The sequence below is a fragment of the Neolamprologus brichardi genome, chromosome 5 (assembly GCF_056152115.1).
Source record: "Neolamprologus brichardi isolate AB-2024 chromosome 5, ASM5615211v1, whole genome shotgun sequence".
Taxonomy (NCBI): Eukaryota; Metazoa; Chordata; class Actinopteri; order Cichliformes; family Cichlidae; genus Neolamprologus; species Neolamprologus brichardi.
The window spans coordinates 30,489,209-30,509,519 of NC_142108.1; the positions used below are offsets into that span (position 1 = coordinate 30,489,209).

The window sequence follows — 20,311 nt, forward strand, 5'->3', positions numbered from 1 at the left end:
GTGCAATACTTTATTTGGTTGCATGATCAAACAAACATAAATCTGTCAGTCATGTTACCTTCAGTACAATAGTTATTCTTTTCCATTTCCAGGATATATGTAATTAAAAATCACATCAGATAAGGCTGCTGGATTCTATTACTGTACATATCAACTCCCTCAAAAAGTCGAACTTTATCATCTAAAGAATGTTTCACGGTTGGTTTTCGTGTTAAAATTCAATCCATAACAAACTTTCCTTCGATATATTTGAGAAAATTAAAATTACATATCTTAGCTGAAAGCTGGAACATGAATTCCTAATCAGAGTAAAATGTAGCTTAATTCATAATAGTGTCCTTGCTGAGTTAGATAACATGAAAACGCTGCACAGCTTGCGCCTTGCAAATTTGCTTCAAGCTCTGAACCAAAACATTCAGTCAGTAAAAGGCAGACAGTTTAAGAGATTTTAATGTGCTTTTTCATACAGTATATTGTATGCATATCCAGCATGGCATTTCTCATACATATAACTCTCTTATATCCAGGGTTTAAATGTAGAGCTGAGAGGATGATTAACAGTCAGTCTACCATAACATTACGTTTGCCATACAGCGATGGCACTGTTCGGCTGCCTCAGAGGCTTACTTTGTACTCGAAGGGCATAATACTGATTCCAGCTGTTTGTAACCAAGCCTCCAACTTCAGAAAGAAATGACACTAAGAAACAAATATCTAAAAACAATAAGTCTGCTGGGGTTGAGTACAATATTTACAGAAAACAAAAGAAAACAAAGAAAAACAGAACAAATACAAAGTTGGAAAAGACGTCAGTGAAATCAGCCACATCCTAATCATCCATAAGTCTGAATATACATGATTTAAATCCACAATTCACAGCTGTTTAGAGGCAAAAAAAACTGTCCCCTGCTTTTTTTTAACAGGATCAGTATGACTATCATTTCCATCATTATCATTTTACTCATCAGTGTCTCTTTTATTCTCTATTTAGTCTCGTTTACTTTATCCAAAGTAAGGGTGATCGCTTTGGAAGTTGTAGTCTGGACACACTTTCTGAACCAGCTTATAATCAATGCTGAAGAAAGAGATGAAGATGCAGATCACCTTGAAAGGTTTAGCACAAAGCCAAGCAGCGTGGGACTGGGTGTGCTCTGTGAAGCAGGTCTGAGACGGATCATACAGGCAGGGTTTGGATTTCTTGGATCTGTTGGTTTTCTCGTACTCGACCCGACAGTTTAAGGTCTTTGCCTCTTTTGGATCGATGGTGGACTGCTGTGTCTCCTGGATCTGGACGTCCTGCTGGGTGTGGGGGTGCAGATGATGCTGCTGAAGGACCTCAAACTCAACCACTTTGGTTGGTGGCACGATACTGACCGACACATTCCCCAGGCTGGAGGAGTTGTGGCGAAAATAAACAGTAAAAGTCCCGTTGATGTGGTCCACAATCTTCCCTGTCACCAACAGGCTGAACTTCACGGTCTTGACATTGAAGTAGAAGTCCCCCCAGCCAAAGATTTTCTTGGTCTTCATGGCTGTCTTTAGTGCAGGTTTACGCTTGGAGCGGTAGCCTGTCTGATCCACTAGCAGGGACTGGTTCCGGGCCAGCTCATAAGGGCTATAGGAACTGTACGGGGGTGGCTTGGATTTCACCGGTGTCTGATCGATCGGTGTGGAGAAGATGGTTTGGTACGGCGGCTTAACTACTCCTCCAACGGTGCCTCCACCCATGCCGTATGGAAGAGTCTTCATCACCGCCCCCACTGGGCCCAGATCTGAGAAGTCCACTTGCCTCTCCAACCCTTGGACCTGCAGAAGAGACAGAAAAAACAATCAAATTTTACTGACAGTGTACCAAATGCTATTCACTTTGCCTTTTCATGTCTTTTTCTACCAGACAGACCTTTCAAAAACACAACAGCATCCATCCATCCATCCAACCAGCCATCCATCCAACCAGCCATCCATCCATCCATCCATCCATCCAATCAGCCATCCAACCAGCCATCCATCCAACCAGCCATCCATCCATCCAGCCATCCAACCAGCCATCCAACGAGCCATCCATCCATCCATCCATCCAACCAGCCATCCAACGAGCCATCCATCCATCCATCCAGCCATCCAACCAGCCATCCAACCAGCCATCCATCCATTTAACCCAGCTCCTACTACCATAGTTCCATAACTGCAAGTTTTTAGGAATTATAATTCATACTTACAAATGCTACTCACTCATATCTATATTTTCATGTCTCAAACCATAATGCCAAGCTCCGCATATACCGAGAATGTTTTGAGTTTTAAGTTAGATTTAGTTTTACTGCATGTTTGCCTAAAAACCAAAAACCTTTTAGCTATTCTTTGTCAAGAATCCTGTAAAATAGGACTCCATTCATATTAGATGAGTGCCAAACAGCTGATTGATTGAGAAACTGATCAAGTGTCAGGACCCCAATAAAAAATGTCAAATTGAAAATGATTTGGAGGGGATTCAGTCTGGGAAGAATAAGTATTTACAGTCTTGGAGCAGTTATTGGATTTGGTGCATTTCTCAGAGGTATTTAATATTAACTAGTGGCTGCCACATCACTCCTGTTTCCCATGCTGGCTAAATGCTACAATATAGAACTCTAAGTATGGAACCAACGGCTTGCAACTAGTCCTCGGCTGACTTTATGTCTTCATTTTTAAAGAGGTAAAGACAGAGATCAGAGGTGCTACAGTTTATTCTTTGTTCTGTCAATTGAAAACTAAATACACATAATGCGATATAATTCAAATGTGTCCAATTTCAATTTGCACTCGTTGTTAAAATTATAAATATTTCAAAGGTCACTCTTTGGTAGCATTCATGTTTACCTCCCACAAGTTTTCTTTTTCCACGAGCATCCTAGTTGTTAGATGTTGCTACGTTTCATGTCCTGAATTCAAGAGAAAAAATAGATCTATTTTTGTTAACACACTTTAATTTTGTTGTCAGTGTTGCCACAGAGAGCAAAACAACTCTACATGTAAGGTAATGGATGTGAGCCTTTGTTTGTGCAGACAGCTTTCTGCCTTTAATCCACAGCCGAGGTGGTTATTCACAGGGCTGATTGACTAGAAATCTTGCTCTGCTCTCTTATATGTCTCATCAATCACATCACTGCCATGCTCCTATCCATATGCACATATGTACACACACACACACACACACACACACACACACACACACACACACACTTTCACACACACACAGACTTTGAGCTTGAAGCTGTCATGAAGTGACAGTGCCAAGTATTACAACTATTCAGAGGGGTTACATGCGTTTCCCCTGAGGCTGCATTTGGATGGAGTTTAAAAAAACTATTCTCCCAGTTGATAAACAACACCAACCCAAAAAACAGAAGTACAGGATCACATCTTTGTGTCTAGTTAGGTTCCTTCCTTCATTCCTATCCAATGCAGTGGGACCAGCAGCTTTATGCCTGCCTCATCTTTCATCAACCTCCAACCTAAAACCAACTACATATTGCTGCAGATGCAAAACAATAGCACTTATATAGATTCTGATATATTCCATGCTGTATGTTGTGATTTGGTGATATATATATAATTGAATTAAACTGAAATGAATTTAATTAACATGCCCACAGAGCTGATTTTTAAGTAGATTGATTGAAGAGCAAATAAACAGTAGTGTATCGACTGCTCGAGGATGAACTTATAAAAGAAGAAAGCTTTAGATGAATGACCAGTGACTGGGATAATGTCTAACTGCAGATTTTCAACAGACCCCAATTCCCTCTGGTGCACTGACAGCAGGCGTGTGCAGAGGTCTTACAATTTTAAGTCTGTGAATAGGTGATGTGAGCTGACTTTGGCATTGACAGGTAGAAACAAGCTACAGTTGATGGCAGAAAAACATCAGAATATGTACAGCAACAAAGACTGTGTACAGTGCATGCAATATGGGGACTTCCTGTGAATGCGCTGTCAGCAGTGCTGTCAGCTAACTCCATGTGTTGCCATCTGTCAGGCTAACACTGCTGGTGCAGTCCTAATCATTACTCAAGCTCGTGGCCCAGAGTTTAAACAAGCACAATCATCATAATCCAGAAACTTCAGCGGCAACATCTCACCATGAACCTCAACCTAACCTTCAGGGTCAGCTGTATGAAGTTTTAAAGTGATTTTATTCTGGGAGGGGGTCTGAGGCTGACAGAAGTCTTTCTGAAGGGGGAAAAGCAACTGTACATAGTCAGCAACTTTAACAAATGTCGATCGAGTGAAAAAGATGAGTACAGAGAAAGGCCCTCTTCCTCTGTGGCATGAAAATAATAAAATGCCAACACAAACCAATAAATAGATGGACTTTTTATTAGCATGAATATGAAATTTTTTTTGCTTGACAGTAAATCAATTTAAAGGGTGAGGATATGTTAGAATAAATATCAGATATTTTCTCTTGACATGAAATCCATAAGCTATAGACTTTTTGAAACAGCGGATGTTTGCTATAAGGTCATATCAGGCTGCCGCGTTCAGTGAAAGATTGACGGTTTGAGAAATAAACCTTCATGCTTTTCTTCCTCCTCAGTGCCTATTCAGATAAGTTACAATGAGTCAGAAGTAACTTTGAGAGCAATAGCCAGAGGGGCACTGCTGAAGTGATGAAGAGGTGCTGAAGCTAAAAGCACACAGGTGCGCACACACAACTAAAAAGTAGTCACTCTTTCAGCTTATGATTTCGATTTGAAAGGAACTTCAGTTGTAAGTGGTAGCCAACCCTGGTAAATTATATAGTTTGTGATTTTTTCATTGAAAAGACATTTTTGCAAATGTTTCAGTGGACAGACCTTGAAAATCAGCTTTTCTTCTTTAACCTTTTTGTTTTTTTTGTCGGGAACTCACAAAATAGTTGTCAGATCATAAGTAACTCATAAGTGAGGCCAGAGAATGGCATTATTTGCTACCTGGCAATTTGAGAACTTTGTGGGTTGACCAGGTATCAACAAATTATGGATTTCAATGTCAGAAAAGAAAGTGAAACTCCCACAAGAAGACAATGACCCCTAGCAGACTAGAAAATCCACCAAAAATACCTCAAGAAATGCAAGCTGAAGCTTTTGAAGTGGTCGTCAGCGTCAACTGACTTAAACATGATTGAAAATCTGTGGGAAGAACTCTGTGAAAGACAGAAAAGATATCACTTGAAACCGAGAAGATGAAAACTCCTTAAATCAAGAACTGAATGACTCAAAGCCAGTTACATATATGTGTGTGTATTTATCTATATCTATCTATTTATATATCTATAAGTTTTGTTAAAGATTGCCAACAATTGCAATGACAACCACCACCCAATGTAAGGGTTATGCTACAGCATCCCTAAATTAACAGTATTGGTAATTACCGAAATACAACGGTAATGGTAAATCCACCACAATGCATGAGTTCTTTAATCCAAATTATATTTTTAATAGTTTCAGTTTTCAGTTTTATTTGTTATATGCAAGTTAGCACAGGGTCAACATTGCAATGAAACGTGTTTGACGAGCAGCAGTCACTCAGCAGCATGATACAGTAGGAGAAAATATAATAAAATATAATAAAATTAAATAAATTAAAAAAAATAAAAAATAGAAAAATAGTAAGGAGCAAAATATTAGAGAGACATGGTAAAAGAGAAAAGATGACTAAATATATATGTATCTATAAATATAAATATATGTACACTAGTGATTAAATAAGAAAATCTTGAAAAGAAATATGACGGGAGGGCAGATGGGATATTGCACAGGAATGAGCAGCAGAAAATTACAGTATTGCACTTTTAAATATAAATATCAATAACAATAAAGTGAAGTGACCAGTGCAGATTAAACAGAGTACTTGTGAAGCTGCAGGGTAGCTTCTGAGTGCTGTGTTGTGTGTGTTTAAGTGTTGTGGTTGAGGTGTCGTATGGCTTGGTGGTAAAAACTGTTTTTAAGTCTTGTAGTCCGAGCAGACAGATTCCTGTAACATCTGCCAGATGGTAACAAGGAGAACAGCTGATGTGCTGGGTGGCTGTGGTCCTTCATGATGCTGTGTGCTTTACAGATGCATCGCTGGAGGTAAATGTCCTGAATGGCAGGAAGCCTCGTGCCAGAATATAATACTAGAATATAATTAGTGTGTTTAGCTTTGAATTTTCAAATGTACAGTTTTACAGAAAAAACAAAAAAACCCGGAAAAAATAGTTATTGTTTGATTAAGATCCCAAATTACAGTCATTCACTTGGATTCCTGAACAGAACAATTAGTTTTAGTGGTTGAATGTTATGCTTGATTAATTTCTGACTTCTCAGAGAGGTCCAGGGTGCCGACTCAAATTGGAGCACTGGAGCATATGACAGGTGGACTCGTGAATTTGTTAAGCACTGTATCTTATCAAATATAAGCTTGTACGCATGAAAAACTGTGGCCATCTACTAAAGAGACTGACTGCCATCCCCACAGCCCCACGGCTGGCTAAAAATGAATCTAGGTGCAGCTAGCTGGGAGAACACAAAATTGTGCATGACAGTTTTACGCTGTACTTTAAAAGAAACACATGCATCACTCGTCCACCAAAGTAGCTACATAACCCCAAGGTTGTATTTCTTATTCTCACGTTATATCTGAGCCACTGTTGTCAAGAAAAAAACAACTCCATTAACACACACAGTCAGACTTTAAAGCTTTTCAGCAAACTTAACATGACTCAAAAGGAACATTTCAGTATAAACCTGACTCAGGGGTTGGTGCGAGTCCCCCTCTTTTTCAGAGGGAAGCTTTTACATGGCATTAGTGTTTCCTCCAATTAGGAATGGGACTCCTGTTTGGTTGTATGCTGCAGGAAATCACAGCAGAGCACAGAATAAGTATTGTGGCGAGCTTATACATATGTATGATCCAGACAACTCAATAACAGCACAATCACAGAAAGAACAATCAGATTACAGCGCTCGGGAGATAAAGGGAGATAGTGAAGAAAATGTTATTAGTGGAGAAGTGAGATGAGGAGAGGAGAGAGTAAGAAGATCTCGTACATTTTCTAGGAATAGGCAACATTAATCATCTTTAAATTTCATTTGGAGGTTCATATGAGCAAAAAGCAACCCTTAGTTGCTGCTTAGATGGAAGGCCTCCAACCTGCCTTAAAGTCCATACAAGAATAAAATGTAGGAATTTGTTCAATGAGGAGATTATCAATGCGGCTGAGACAAAACTGACAGACGAAGCGATGAGACACATCTACAGGCAGGTAGAGAAGGCTGTAGTGAGGGAAAGAAAGCCTATGTGATGAGAGGCTTCACACTACCCTATTAAATAAGGTCAGATGAGCTCTACAATTGACTGCTTAAACCTGTTATATTACATGTCACCACAATTAAGATTTCTTTTCATCATTAGGGAAGCTTTAGATCAATGCCAGCACTTCTCCCTCTGCTCCCTCTTTCTTTTGCACTCTCTGTCTATCGGTTATCTGATCCTCCGTTTGCAGTTTGCTCACTCTCACATTCATCCATAACTTCCACACCTTTGTGATAGCAAGAGTATTCAGAGGAAATGAACCATGCTCCCCGGCTCCTCAGCCCACACCCGACTCCCTCTCCTGCCTCCCGCTCTCCCATTCTTCCCCCGAGGACAGATGTGAAGATGAGAGCTGCTTGTCTCTGAGCTCTCTCCCAGGCTTGTTCCTTTGTTTAATTGGAGTTTTATTGGTGACAATCAATTCATTTCTATCTGCGCTCCAGGCTGCATTGATCTGCTGTCACGCAGGAGAGTCAAATGTACAGTTCCCCTCCCACAGCACTACAAACCACAGGCTCTGATGCCAGCTACTGATTGTTTTTTCTTAACTTTCTGTTTCAAGTGCCTTTGCGATTAAAAGTAGTTTATCTCATTTTTCTTCAAGAAGACTTGGAAAAGCTGCAAAATTTTAACTGAGGACAATATGATGTAAAGCTGAATGCAGATCTTTTTTTTTTTTTTTACTTTGAAGTTCCTATTTATCCTAAATGCACCTTCACCATTTCTGAAAAAGGCGAATGCCATCAATCTGTGCTTGTGGAAAGCGAAGTTCTTTTTGTAGTTTTGAACTTCAAAGATGAAAGTTGTAGACATTTCTGTTCATCCACCACTGCATTCTGAAATATGTCGGAAAACCCTGAAAGGGCCTTTCATTTCTCAGATGACCCTGACATCTTTGAAACAGTTCAAGCAAAATGAAATCCGAGTGTCAGAGTCCTGTTTAGGAAAATCACGACAGATTATAAGCTGTTACATTAGTTTGGTTCGCTTCCTGCCTTTAAAATGAAGGGCGGTATTTGATCTGTCCCGTTTTACTGTGCTAATGCATTTAACAGTAACAAGTCCAAAGTGATCAGAGCATGCATTCTCCCAGCACCCCTGCCATTTTGCTTTCCTCCTCGCTGCGTTGCAAAGCGAGGTGAGAAAATAGCTCAGAGGTTGCAGTACTTAACAAAACAGTCGTATCGCCGCTGTCATAACTCTGAATCAGCCGAACCAAACACAGTGATGGATGGTGACAGTATCTTAGCACAAATTCTTTAGGAAGTCAAGACACACCTGAACACACAGCACAACTAAATGGAAGATGTGTGTGTTCTTAGCTGATAAATCTGTACAATAATGACAAAAGCAGTTTAAATACTGGAGAAGAGTTTTGTACTCAGTTGGTGTGATTTAATAATATTTATTTTTTAATATAGGAAACCTAAGAAATACACCTGCCTGATGCATGTATGATGTTATTTTATACAGCTGTGCATATAAAAAGGCAGATTCACAAGCGTAACTTGTGCTTGTGTGAGTCAATGATTACTTTAAGGTGCTTTCTCCACATAAAGAGTTATTCTTTGATTAAATTTGAAAGTTTTTGTGACTGACGGAGTAATTAAATGTCACTGACAAAACATAGGATATAACAAACTGATTTTGGACATTACTGACTTAAGGCTGGACCCTTCACTTCAACTACGCCTCCTCAGAATTATCCAGTTACTGTGATGTTTTTTTAGTGATAGATAATAATCAAAAAACACAAATCAAAAACTGATGTGGAAAAATCCCCTCAAGGGATGTCACAATATACTGATAGTTTATGATGTTTTTGAGTGAAATGTTCTCAGCACATATGATAACATCACACATTGCAGTGTTGTGCTTTTGTCATGCATCTGAATATTTATGAATATGAACTCAGACTTTTAATTGATTAAAAAAAAAAAAAAGTAAAAAAGGTTACACATGAATTCGAGTGATAACATTATTGCAACTTTTTTGGATAAAAAAAAAATCATAAAAATGTGATGAATTCTTTTGTGCAGGTCAAATTATGTAACTGCATCTTTTCATCCTTATTCACAGCTTGTGTTATTTTTCAGGTCATATTTGTAGCATTATTATGCCTTATTTTATAAACCAGTCTGTGGTGCAGTGTTAGATGTTGTTGCTTCTAGTAAAAGGAGCAAGATGTGGAGTCTGGGCCATTTACAGTGCGTTGAAATGACATAAAAGATGCCTGCTGGAAGACAGGAATTATAATTTGCATCTGTTATGAATGTGATGCTTAGAAATATAAGATGTGGGTAAAAAGAAACATCTCTGAGAACAGATGGAAGTTTGATGACAGAGTAGTAATTGAGCTACGTGTAGACTGAGAATAAAATAAAGCTGAACTGAACATATCCGATGGTGGTAGTGTGGTACTGTAGCTCAGACGTGCTCAGTTTTTAACAGCAGTCACGCTGCACTGTTTTAACAATAATCATACTACAAAAAAAGAAACTTTTTAACTTTTAGCCTCCCACTCCCTGCCCGCCCCCCCTCCAAAAAAAATGAGAGAGCTGAAAATGACATTTAATTACAAAAAGCAAAATAAAGCCAGGAGGAAAAAAGATAAACCAGTAGGGGGAAAATGGAGCGAGAGACTGTTGAGAGAGAGAGAGAGAGACAGAGAGGAAGAGGGGGGAAGAAGAGGGGGGAAAAAAAGCAGTAAAAGCGATTTTGCAGTCCACTGGTGTCGTTGGATTATCATGAAAATGAAAGCTACTGAGTCAGGGAGTATCAGGGAGCAAGGAAATGGAGCTGAGACAGATAACACAGCAAGGGAGAAAAAGAAAAAGAATAAGAGAATGAGTGTAGAGAAAGCAGAGAGGTCTGTAAGACAATATGAGGCGAAAGTGCAAAGAGAGAAAAGGTAAAAAGACAATATATATACGACACAGAGTGAGATTATGAGTGCAATAAGACAAAAATGAGAAACACTTCACCCCATAGAGAATAATCAGAGGTTTCTTGAGAAGTAATATCTGTAATATTGTTTCAAGAAGACCAGCTCAGTTCTGAAAAAAATCCCTTGAAGAAGAAATAAAGTATTTTTCCATATTTCAGACTAAATTTAATAAGCATTTTAGTTCATCATCAGCTTTAAAGAATCTGTATTTTTTAGTGTGTAGAAAATAAGGTAAATAAAAACAAGGTTTAGTTTCAAGGAAGAAAGAAAGAGATGCTACTCTACCATTTGGTGTCTATATTAGAGGATTTATGAGGGTATTGAATGCTGGCTTAAGTGTAATATGCCGACAATATTGCAAAATATTGCAGATGTGCTAAAATTAGACTAAGGGGGAAATGTAGAAAACTACAATGTCTCACAGTTATGGGAATTTCAGGTTTCTTTTATTGTCTTGGCACAAGAAGTCAACTTTAGAACTTCCAACTGTTGTATATTGAGGCATATTTTTACACAATTAATTAACTTTTTAATTTAACCAAGTCGGCCAGCGTGAGTGGGGGTTCAGTTGGTGGAAAAACTGGCCAGTGATTTTCTTTTCACCAAGCAAGCAGAAGATCTACAACAAAAACCCAGCAGTGAAAGAAAGGTCATTAGAGGTCAGGCAGCTTGTTAGACAACACATCCATGTGTCTGTATGTACTTTTATTTACAAAAAAAGCATAAAAACAAACAGAGAAAATAAAAAGAAATATAAACAGAATATAAAATATCTGGCAGTGGACCCATCATGTACAAATATGTGCATGTATTCAAACAAATGAAACATTTTTTGGAAAGAAATTGCTGTATTTTTTGTTTTTGACGATTGAGATTACAAGGCCAAACATATTCTCATATTTTTGCAGTAAATAAGAAGCTCCATTTGGCTTACGATCCTTTTGACTATTACTCGTTCAACACAGTTAAACATTACACCTGCAACAGCAAAGCCTCACCTGAAGCTTCTTTATTTGCATCATAATCTAAATCCCCCTGTCACTCTTATCTGTGTATTCCAAAGATAAATATTGTTGCCCAGTGATTTATAAATTCAGCAAGGCCGACTACAACGACACACTGAAATAATTATGTTCTTCTTACATTTGGAACGACATACCTCTTGTATAGCACATGGGACTAAAAATAGCCTTTGCAACCACAGAGATTAGCACATTAAATAAACAACGTTGCTCTTGTTAATACAGTCTTTTGCAAAACGCATTATGGTACTATATTAAATCAGGAGACTCCACAGTGACTGGCTAAGTATCAGCCACTGCCAAATAAACATACAATGCTAACAAAACACTGGGCATCGCTGCCAGCATTGTATGTAAGTGCTTTCATTCAAGTACGTTTAAGCAGTGCTGCTACAGCCAAATCGTTTTTTGTTGTTTTTCAGTTGCATTTAATCTTACATCACGTAACTACTCCCACAGGAAACAGAATCTATGTGCTGCTGCAGACCTCCAGAAAACCTTTGTTTTATTTATTACCCCCGCCAAGGAGGTTATGTTTCTGGTAGCGTTTGTGTGCGTTCCTGCGTGCCTGTCAAACTGTCTGTAAACACAATAGCTCAAAAAGTTTTGAATGAATTCTAATAAAACTTTGTAGGGGTGTAGAGTTGCGTTAACAATGTTAACAATCTACCAAAATTTGACTTACATCCACCAAGGTCTTAAAGCTCAACTTAAGGATTTAGAATAATCCTTTAATTGTGCCACAGGGGGAAATTTGGGTGTACAAGCAGCAAGAAAGACACGTATACAAACAAACAGTACACAAGACACACAACAGAAACATACACAATTTTGACATATTTACATCAAGGACAATTATTGGTTGAAAACAAAAAGTCTTACAACTTAGAATCATGATTGTTTCAAGTGTAGTGTGTATTGTCAGGATATAGAAAGTAGATTTTACATCACAGCAAATATGACCTCTAACCTCTCCTTCAAGGTCGATAGATTGACCTGAAGGTCAAAGTGATAATAATGATATATAGAACTATTTAAAACTATGTATGGGATCCTAAATATCACGTTACTTTGTCCTGCTCGCCTCTTCTTTAAGGTCGAATAAGGTCAAACTTTCATAAAATGTCTTTCATCCTTAAAACTATGTTTAAAATTCTACTGCCTTTGTTTGTCTTGGCAACATTTAGGAAATGATTTAGGTACATTCAGGCATATAGCAATTCTAAATGTCCCATTATAGTTTGCATCCAAATATCATGTTACATTTGACCTCTGCTCTCACTTTTACATTTTACACCTGCCTCCCTTTTAAGTTAACCCAAAAAATGCATTCTTTTTTACCACACTATACACTTCTTAAAGTACATTTAAAAAGAAGAAAGAAAACAAATTGAATCTGTACAAAATATGATACTGTTCCCTTAAGCGTAAACACTGCCCGGAGGGTGAGTTGCCTTGGCAGAGCTTTGTGCTCTCGGAGTGGTTTGTGGTTTAGTTAAGATTAGCTAATACAACTATAATATTAAAATTTTTGCGGATACGTAAATTACTTTCAAGTACCCAGAAACTCAGAAAATCATCCACATATATAATTACAAACATGAAAAACTAAAAAGTAATCAGGGGTCTGTAAAGGAGGAGTTAGGAAAATAAAAGTTAAAAGTTAAAAACTCAGAGCTTCAGAAAAAGATGTAAAATGCATCAGCAAACAATTGTGAAGCTCATATGATGCTATCTGCTAATATTAGACAATATGAAGAATAAGAATAAAAACAAAATCAGCAACTGTCCTGTTCCATGCACTAATGTCTTATCTCTGTGGTCTTCCTCTTCACCTCCTGCTTGGAAGTTTGTTATTAAGCCAGTAAGGTATAGGTAAGTCAAATTTTATTTATAATGGAAAGAAATAACAAAATCCACTAACCTTACACCTCAGAAAGGTCAGGAACTTTCCTGAACAAAAGATAACTAATTGTACTTTTCTTAACTTCACTATATGTCCAAACCATGTCAACCTTGTCTCTCTAACTTATTCTCCAAAACGTGTGACCTGAGCTGTCCTGCTGATGCACTCATTTTTAATCCTGTTCCTCCTGGGCAATCCCAGTGAAGACCTTTACATCTCCAACTCTGCCACCTTCAACTCGACCTGCTGTGCAAGCAGCAGAAACATTTCAAAAACTTTTGCTTAACTTATTTTTATCTTACATCCAAGTAGCAAAACTTTAAGATGAATGCTGTGTCTCAAGTCCACACTTTTTGAGTGCACAAGTGGATTCATAGGGAAAAACCTGCGGCTAAATGAAGCTTATTGGATGGTGTACTCATAATGGTAAAAACAAACAGACAAACTGCCATTTCTTACCATCTATGGTTGTCATCTTGGCTACAGAGAGGAAGCAGAGAGGCCACCAAACAATTTCCAGACAGTAAGAGAAGAATTCACTCTTGATTCCTATGATAGCTAGCATGCTAACTGACAGTGGCAGTTAGAATAAAGCACACATGCTACATACAGAATGTTGTAGCATGTGTGCTTTATGCTAACTGACAGCGGCAGTTAGCATAAAGCACACATGCTACATACGGAATGTTGTAGCCTGTGTGCTTTATGCTAACTGACAGTGGCAGTTAGCATAAAGCACACATGCTACATACAGAATGTTGTAGCACTGTTTTTTAAACTTTTTCTTTTTTAATTGTATGTGTTAAAATAGTCATCATCACCGCAGAAGGACTTAGCACGGTGTGGTCGGAGGATTGACAAGTCAGAGCAACGCTCACGGTCAAATCTCTATTTTATCTTGCTGTGTTCAATTTTTGGCAGCACAAACATGTCAAAAAGCATTTAGCGCACTATGGGAAACGTCCAAATAGAGAGACTAGCAAGTTCAATGAACTACCAAATCTTTTTAAGAAAAGAGTAAAAAGATTTGGTGAAATTTTACTCTAACTTGAAGGGATTTGAAAGCATTACAGCTGTATTATTATTTATTATTAATAAAATTAATTTGATTTGCTTCAAAGGGCAGTTTATATGTTTTAATGTGCAGTTTTCCTTTTATTAATAGAAGAAGTAGAAATTAAAAATACTGGAAGTATTGAACAAAAAGAAATATCAGCTGTGGTTAGTTCTTTCTACACAGTCTGTTGGACAATGATGACGAATTTTAGTGAGGTTAAGGTCACTCATTGTGTTTAAACCTTCCTTGGTCAATGTGGAACAAGTATTACTATAAATATTGTCATTGCATAAGAATTGTTACAAAACAACTAAAATATAGATTAGTTAGAAAAGACCTAAGACAGCAAAAACAAACTTTACTGGACAAAGATACACAAACTAATTGACTAATCTTTCCTTTTTGCAATTTACCATAAGCTTACAATACCTTTAAGGCTAACTTACAAAACAGGATGCTGAAAACACTGCTAATGTCCCATTTGTTGCATTCAGTATATTTACAGTATTGCTCTACGAAGTTTACCAAAAGTTAAAATGCAGGAAGATGACACAAAACACGATTTATCTATGAAGCCATTAGAAAACTTCCCACTGAAGGGCCAGACTTCAGGAGTCATATTGGTCCACTTTAGTTCCCTCTATCTTACTGATCACATCAGATCAACATGCTGAAGTGTTTTTGTCTGGCTTGCTGGGTGGGCACACTCCCTTCATGTCTCCACTGATGCAACCGCACCACCTGATCAATCACCCAAAGCAGGTCTTTGGGGACACATCTTAAAGGATGGGGGGGCAGAAGAGCAGGGAGTCATCAGCAGAGAAGGGGTGTCTTGTTTGCATGCAAGATGCTGGGTAATGCATCAAAAGATGACAGCTTCCCCATTCTTCCTTAAATAAGAATAGTGAGACTCTTGCTGGCTGTGGTTTAACTTTAATCATTCATCTAAATAACTGTTGCAGAAGTCTGCTGCAGGAGGGGCTGCATCGCCAAGCAGGCTGCCATGGGCGTGGAGAATATGAGAACTGACGTTGTACTCCTGGATTTCTCATTTGTAAATGTGTAAACATATATTTGACTCAGATTGGAAAAGCACTAAAGTCCCCCCCCCCCGCTCTTCCCCTCCCTTGCAGATTTATGTATTGGAAGAGTTTGAAATTCATCGAGATTAGGTTCGGAGGAGGGCTCTGTCGCAACGAGCGACATGTTGAGCAGCTAAGTGACAGTGATTGATGCCCTCTGTGTTTCACAACTTATCAAGCGCATATACACACACTCTCTGCAAACAGATAAACAGCAAAAACACCGGAGATAAATAAAGAATCAAACGAACACAGGGGACTGGCAAAGAAAAAAAAAACAAAACCCAACTTATCTGCATAATGAATAGACGAGATGGAGGAAAACAGGGAGAAGAGCGGCAGAGATTCCCAGCGGGTGAAACTGAGCTTGGGAGATGTCAGTTGGGAAGGGGTACAGGGACACATGGGCTTGTGACGACTCCGACAAGTCACCCAGGCGGCAAAATAAAGCCAGGCTTCCTCAGATTTGTTTCCAATGCTCATCAGTAGGAGAGCTGGATGACGGATGGACTGGCACTGGGCGCAACGCGAGCGTGTCAAAGTTACTCACCATAATAAAGACCTGCTCTTTTTCCTTTCCATTCGCCTTCCCTTTTTTTCTCCCCTCAATCCCTTTGCAGTCCTGCTGCCTACAACCAATTTCATTTCATTTTAAGCTGCCTTCATTTGTGTCTTATGCTTGTTCTATGTGCTTTTCCACTAATTTGCAGCGTTTAGGGTATTGAAGTTGGTACATTTTCATGGTTGCTAACAAATATAATGCCACAATCATTTCCTCCCTTCTTTTATTCTTTATTCTTTTTTATCCATTACCTTCTTCCTGCTTCCTTTCTTTCATTTATACCTGGATGGATCTTAATTTCTGTTATGCCATCTTTCTGCTATCTACAGTTTAATTTTTTGGTTGTTTTTCTATCTGAAAAAAAATCCTTTGTTGCCTCAATATTTAAAGAAAATCATAAAATTTAAATTTCTTTAGCGTATGTCTCTAGTTTTGATTTGATTCTTTAGTTTCTATTTTTTTCTTTAGTTCCTTTAGTCATTTGATCTTTGATTCAAACCTTGTTCGTGTCACCGTTTGCCACCAGCCCACAGTCCTCTCATATTCCTTGATTTCCTTTTTTCCTTATCCTTACACTGCTGCTTTCCTTCTTTGACAGTTCATCCTTCATTCATTTACATCCATCTATCCATGATGAGATTATGAAAGTCTTCTGGTACTGTACTTTATTTTTCCTTTTGTTCTACTTCTATCCTTAATGTTTTCCTTGCCACTTTTTTTTGCCCTCACTTTCTTCTTTTTCCTCATCACACCCTCTATCTTTTCATCCAATCACTCATCATTAAACTCATGATCAGATCTGTGAATTATCCTTAATTTCCTTAAGCTCTCGCCTTTTTTCCATCCATTCATTCCTCCTAAAGTTCCTCATTCCATTCTCCATAACTGCTTTCCCCCCCAATACATTTCCACTTATCATCGACTAAACATGAACACAATCCTTGCTCAGTTCCATCTTTCCATCCTCCTCCTTTTCTTTTTCTCATCCCTCGATTTGAACATTACCTTTTGACTCAAAATGGTGAGCTAAAGATCACTCAACCTAAAGTATATTTAAAGTATTGAATAAAACAAACATATTACAAAATAAGATGGAAAATCTTTCTGTGATTTGAACAAATGTTAAATTACAGCATGGATTCATAATCATAGAATCATGATCACCATGACGATGTCTACGGATTCTGTTACAAAATGACAGCAACAGAAGGAGCTGCTGATAAAAAAAATACTTCGTGTTAAAAAAGGAGCTACAGTCCTTTTCAAACATTCTGCATAAGTGCAAATAACTACTACAGGAGTTTGAGCGATAAAAATAAATAAATCAAATAAACAAAGCTAAGGTTTATCGAATAGACCATTTTACTCAGCTGGAATAGATTTGCAAGTCAAACAACTACCAAAGCAGTTTGTTAAATTAACAAAACTGAATCAACCAAGCAAAGATGATGGTTTACACAACATGGAAAATCTGATTCAGATACCATTTGGTCATGTTTATTTTTTAATGAAAAAAAAAAGTTAAATAAATATGGCAATCTCTTAATTAACAACAAGGTAAATTTCACAATATTCCAATTTCTTTATTTATTTTTTTTACCTTGATCTCTTTTTCTTTTATTCCAGCACCTCCTGCTTTCATCTACACCCCATGGCGAGAACACAGCTAACTATTGATCTATTGATCCATTTAACTTAATTACTTCCACTCTTTCTCCATAAATCTGTCCTTTCTTCCCTCCTATGTTTCCTCACACTTCGATTCTTTTATCCTCTATTCTTTCACACTTCTGAGACCCATTTCGGAACTGCTGGCAAAAGGGAATACTAATACATATCTGGACCTTCCCTGGTGTGAAGGATGCTCTCCAAGCATTTGGTACCTAAGCTGAGTGGGGGCGAGTGGGGCCAAAGCTCAGACCTGTGGGGGGATACGTGGCTCTTGGGCTTGGGGCAAACTCTCTTCACCAAGGGTGATGGCAGACTTAATTGGAGAGAAAACAGTGGGAGGTGCCAGTGAATAAAACTCCTCAGAAACGCTGCCGGTGACATCCCTTGTTCACTTGAAGGTTAAGCACACACATACACACACATACACACACACACACACCTGCGTCTAAGCCTGAAGTGACAAGGATCCTGTAGCATTATTAGCACAAAGAGTGCAAAGGTAGTTCAAATATGATTGTGAATATAAAGAACTAAAAAAAACTCCCATATCAGAAAAGATAATTAAACATACGATCCAGCACATCCTTATACTATCACACAATGTATAGGAGTTTTCTCCTTAGTTGCCTTTTAGATGCCTTTGCCAGCGTATAAATCACCCAGCTTCAAGGACGTAGCATTGGGACCCCTAACTGGGATCTTTCACATCTACCATCTGGATGCAAAAAACCAGAGTGCTGACCAGCGGCCCTGCTCTCATTCTGTTCCTCAGGAAGAGATGGGGGGTGGGTGCACACTGTAGCTAGAAACCTAATCAATCCAACAACTGCTCATATAAAATCCTTTCTAAAGATGAAGAGAAGTCGAATTGTGCAGTAATGATATTTTGAGAGCGAATGAGAAAGAGAGAGACAGGAGCCAGAACAGGAAAAAAAGAAAGAAAACCTGTCAGTGTCTGCTCATCCAGAACTGTCCGAAGCATTCGTTCACACGCTCCCCTTTTTTTTTCTCCCCCTCTTTGCTCGCCCTCCTCCAGAAACCCCGGTCTTCCATCATTCAAGTTAGTTTCACACTCTGAGGCTCAATATCAAAGTAGATATGAAGCAGAGAAACACAGGATTGTCTTTCCACAGACAATTGTGTCCACTGCGTTTATTTGTGTCATGGTATCCAATGGTGTAAGTAGGCCTATATGTGAGACACCTGTCTGCTGTTTTTCCATCAGGCTGAAAATAACTGAGCTCTCCCCACCCCCCAACATAAGACAGTCGCTAGGGAGTATCTGTCAGTCAACACACGCGTCAAAGCTATTATCAGTTAGGGTTGCACTAATGACACTGTCTCTAGTTACAATACAATACCAATACCTGAGGTTTGGTTATATGTAGCATTAAAAATATTAACTGACTCTGAAGAAGAGACTGGGAATCATTTTTTTCTATGTGTGTAAGTTAAACCACACTTAAGTTAAACACTCTTTTCCAAACTTTGCAAAATAAAATGTAACAAATAAAAATAATTTTGCAACGTGATCAATACGGTGACCATAAATATTACCCATTCTCCGGCTCGCTGTGAAATCACAGAGCACCTAAGGACAGATGAAGTGTAATATTATTAATTGAACTGATGATTACATGTTAGTGTAAGTGCATTAAAATCTTCCCAACAAGGGAGTAAGAGAAGGAGAACAGCTGACAGGGAAAGCACTGTCGTCATCAATGAGCTCGTCATTTGTCTCAGCTTACTTTGACCACAGTCTGTGGTGAAGTACAACGCTTTTGCAAACATACAAATAAAAGATGCTGGCGTCTTAGCCTTCAAACTGCTAAACGATTTCTGTTAGCTTCCTTCATACTGTACTAGGTCTAATTCTAGCAGCTTGTGCACTGCTGATGTGTAGTATTGAATACAATGCAACCTTGTTATTCTTCAGCAGCTGCACATTATCATCACACAATAAAAGTGTAAAATATAATTTAATAACAAAATATTTTCAAGATCCACATCTAACCACAACAGTAATTTGCATCCACCTTTGCTCTTCTTGTCATGTGAGGTGCAGTTAGCCAGAGCTCCAGTGATGCTCGACTGAGTCCACATTTGAGTCACACATCACCAGCTGTTAGCACTTCTTCTTCCACAGCCTGTTTGTGCTCAGCAGTGTGTTTTTACCTCACTGGGAAGGTAAAAACACAGGTTGGTTTTCCCCTTAAGTGGGAACAGTTTTGTATGTACTGTATTTTTGTTCTTTAAATTTTATTAAATTACAAGTTAAAATTAAACTTTGTATTTTTTTAAAATGCTGTATTTCATTGGAGGTTATTGGTGAAATTCCCCTTTTAGAAACTAAATTGTTATTGGAGGCTCACACCTGGCTCTTGTTCTCAGACATTCCTGGCCTTTTCTTGTTATAGACCTCACTAGGAAATGTAAATACAAAGATATTGCGATATGACATTTTTATATCATGTAAAACAGCGGTCTCCAACCTTTTTTGCGACACGGACCGGTTTATGCCCGACAATATTTTCACGGACCGGCCTTTAAGGTGTCGCGGATAAATACAACAAAATAAAACTACCGAAAAAAAGAAGATTTATTCATAACACACGTGAAAAGACCCAGGAAAACCGAGTTAACGATAAAAACGTTAACAAAATAACACTGAAAACCGATAAAAACCCTGAAAACCACACATTTCACACCTGAGCCTCTACTCTTGCGGCCCGCTACCAAACGACTCA

General features: G+C 38.4%; 1 protein-coding gene across 1 annotated transcript in view; it reads right to left on the reverse strand.

Moving 5' to 3' along the window:
* nxph4 (neurexophilin 4) overlaps positions 1 to 20,311 on the reverse strand; it is a 48,746-nt gene continuing 28,435 nt past the window's right edge. Inside the window, exon 2 of the mRNA XM_035904459.2 lies at positions 1 to 1,806. Coding sequence (XP_035760352.2) covers positions 1,003 to 1,806 — 804 coding nt within the window. The 3' untranslated portion in view covers positions 1 to 1,002. The remainder of the gene's footprint in view (positions 1,807 to 20,311) is intronic.